At 38.3% G+C, this 3,149-nt stretch overlaps 1 protein-coding gene across 2 annotated transcripts in view; it reads left to right on the forward strand.

Moving 5' to 3' along the window:
* The window catches only part of syt7a (synaptotagmin VIIa), a 147,728-nt gene extending 144,580 nt beyond the window's left edge, over nt 1–3,148 (forward strand). For both annotated transcript variants that reach the window (XM_016442573.1, XM_016442574.1), the window contains one exon: nt 1,899–3,148. In XM_016442573.1, the coding sequence (XP_016298059.1) occupies nt 1,899–2,003 (105 nt within the window). In that variant the 3' untranslated portion in view covers nt 2,004–3,148. The remainder of the gene's footprint in view (nt 1–1,898) is intronic.
* The last annotated feature ends 1 nt before the right edge of the window (nt 3,149 follows it).

Below are 3,149 nucleotides of genomic sequence, written 5' to 3' on the forward strand. Positions count from 1 at the left end.
GCAAATGGCTGCAATATAACAAAGAGTGAAAAATTGAAGGGGGTCTGAATACTTTCCGTACCCACTGTATATGATCAATATAATTAAATATATTATTGTCAATATTATATTTTTACAATCAGAGCAGCATTTATTTGGCCAAAAATACTCTAATTTAGAGTATTGAACGTGAATACATCAATTTACAGTAAATACAGTTAATAAAACTATGTAACACTAAATTATATAACTTCATTAGAAACCTAGTCATAAATGGCAGTATTAAACTACATTCTTTGCTACAAAAAGATGACGTAAAATGCAGTGCATTAATCAGTTAATCAATAAATCGGTTCATTTAAAATAAGGCATCCTAATGAACTGATTGACTAAAATGATTCAGACATCCCAGTGCCTTTCGGAACAGATTATTGAAGATCTTTATAGTTTGATTTTTAATTTTTTTGGAGAAGCTTGAGATACTATGACTATACTATATTTTAGTAAATAAATCATATATATTGTATATTAAATAATATATACATATAATTTAATTATTAAAATTATCATTTTTATGTAATAATACAATATATGAAGAGTTCATTTGCAAAAACCGATAACTCCATTTTTTTTTTTTTCAGAAATCACGATTTTTTTTTATTGCGCATTCCAAATAATATCAATCAGACTGCAGTTGGGTTGTTTTGATTAAGTAATAATGACTTAAACAAATACAGGTAATTTACAAAATTAAAGTTAATTGAAAGTATGTTTTTTTTTACATATTAAAAGTTTGTTTTATAGCAAAAGCATAACTCCAACAGTCGTTTTTTGGCAAAAGCAGGTAACTCCACATTTCATGTTTTAGAGTTTAAAAAAACACTTGTTTAATCTTTGTCATCTCCTCAGATGACAATATAGATGCCTGACAAACGTTGTTGTTGTTGTGATCATAAACTGTATGAATGTGATTACACGCAATACACGGAGCTTTTCCCTCACCATTGTAACGCGCTGCTTTTGTCTTTACAGAAAACGTTTCAGCTTTTATTTTCCTTTTTGTTCCTGAAGAATATATCACAGGTTCATCAAGTTCGTCGAAATTATCCATCCTCGATCACTTTTAGTCAGCTTTGACGAAACTCTTCTCAGCTAGCACGTCTTTTCAAAGTGAAAGTAGCCTTGTCACCTGACCTGAATACAGCGCGCTGATTCGCTAAAATGGACTTATCGGCTTCTGTTCAAAAACAACAAGGGCGCTTGTCGGCTTCTGCAGTAAAACGTGAACTCGCGAAGCCTTGAAAGTGGACAAAACCGGCTTTTTTTGACCAAACGTGTTTTAGGGTTCAGATCGCGCTATATATGGAGAATAATGCACGGCAATCAGCTCTTTTTTTTAAAAAGTGGCGTTTATCGGTTTTTGCAAATGAACTCTTCATATATTTAAAATATACTAACATATATGAATATAGAATATTTATAACTAAAATATATAACTGATTAAATATATCGGTTAAATTATATATATTCTTTGGTTATAATAGGGCTGGGAATCAGTTCAGTTTTAATTACTAAAACTAAATTATTTTCTTGACATTCGATTCTATTAACGATTCTTGAATATCTGCATTTGTTCACTGTTACAGAACGTTGCGCTAAAGTCCTTCAACCATGTTTCCACACCACGATTCAGCGGTCGTACTGAATCGGAAGCGGCACGACAACCGAAAATAGGGTTCTTCAAAAGTACTAAAGGAATCGTTAATGGAATTGTTTAGGAACCGGAATCATTTAGTGGAATTGGAAACGAGTCGTTAAATTCTTTATGATTCCCTACATGGTTTAGAAAAGAGCGGGAACCCTGCTGTGTCCTTCAGTCTTGTTTACCATCATCTCCTCTCTTTCGTTCTCTCTCTTAGATCTACTTGTCATGGAAGAGCGGTCCTGCCGAGGTCAAACACTGGAAGGACATGTTGAGCCGGCCACGCACAAACGTGGCGCAGTGGCACGCCCTCAAAGCCTGATTCGCCCTCGCCATTTCCCATTTTTCCACCCCGAACCCCATTTGACCTTTGACCCGAAACCCCGTCCTTATGCACAAGACTAACTTGCTGCCAGGCGGCACAACACGGGTACTTTTAGCCATCCCCTCTTGTAACCTTTAAGCTTCTCTCTCCTCCACTTTCGTCTTTACTCTGGTAACATGTAGTACAAATGCCTGCTTGTTCGCTAGTTACGCCAATGGTTCTTTTGTGCATTAGCATCCGTTCTGGACTCTGGGATAGTCGCTAAATCCAACAAAGCCATTTAAAGATGCTCCGAAAGCATTCGCGCTGCAGCTACACGTTACCAGGATGTTGTTTCCTTCCCGTTTTGTTTTTTTAGCCCTATTCCCCCGTGTTCCTCAGGCTGGAGAGGTCTGACATCTTTGGGATGTGTGAAGGCTTCACCTCGGCCCTGTCCCTCGTCTCATTCCACTAACCACACGTCTAGTCCCGGAGGCTCATGGGAGCTCATTTGGCAGCCTTTAAATTGGCCACTGCTGTAACGGATCGAGTCGCAGGAACTCTGGGAGTGGTATTTTTCCAGGTCTCAGACGTCCCATGCGAGTCCAACAGCGCCGTAGGGCCGCGGTAATTAAAGCCATGAGGGGAAACGAGACGCTCTCTTTCCATTAGCAGTCTCTCGTTTCTTTTAGTCTCCATTTATAGTTGTTTTTCTCGAAATCCCTGACCTCTCCAAGCTTTTTTCCACATCTATCCCACTTGACCTGATTTTCCGTATCTTTGTTCCTTCTTTCTTTCTCTCTCTCTCTTCTCTCTTTCTTCTTCTTCTAAGTAAACAGCTCCGATTGGTTCAGCTGAAAGCCGTAGACATTGAAACCTTACGCCATCTGGAGACTTACAGACAGCAAATGGACTTCATCCTCGTCCTTTTTGCTTTTTTTTCTCTGTGGTTTCTCTTTATCGCTGGCACAATAGTAGTGAAGTCCCTCTTTTTCTCGGGATCCCTTGTCGTCCGTGTGCTGTGAGTGACGTGTCGTAGATCCAACCGAAATATCGTTAAAAATCATTAACCACCAGGGCGGAAAAAGAAAACGACTTTCTCAAAGGATCGTTCCAGGTCTTCTGGGACTTTTGGATGGAAAAAAAAAAAGTACACACACATAC

This window comes from Sinocyclocheilus anshuiensis, unplaced genomic scaffold (genome assembly GCF_001515605.1).
Source record: "Sinocyclocheilus anshuiensis isolate Anshui unplaced genomic scaffold, SAMN03320099.WGS_v1.1 scaffold779, whole genome shotgun sequence".
In the NCBI taxonomy this organism is placed as follows: domain Eukaryota; kingdom Metazoa; phylum Chordata; class Actinopteri; order Cypriniformes; family Cyprinidae; genus Sinocyclocheilus; species Sinocyclocheilus anshuiensis.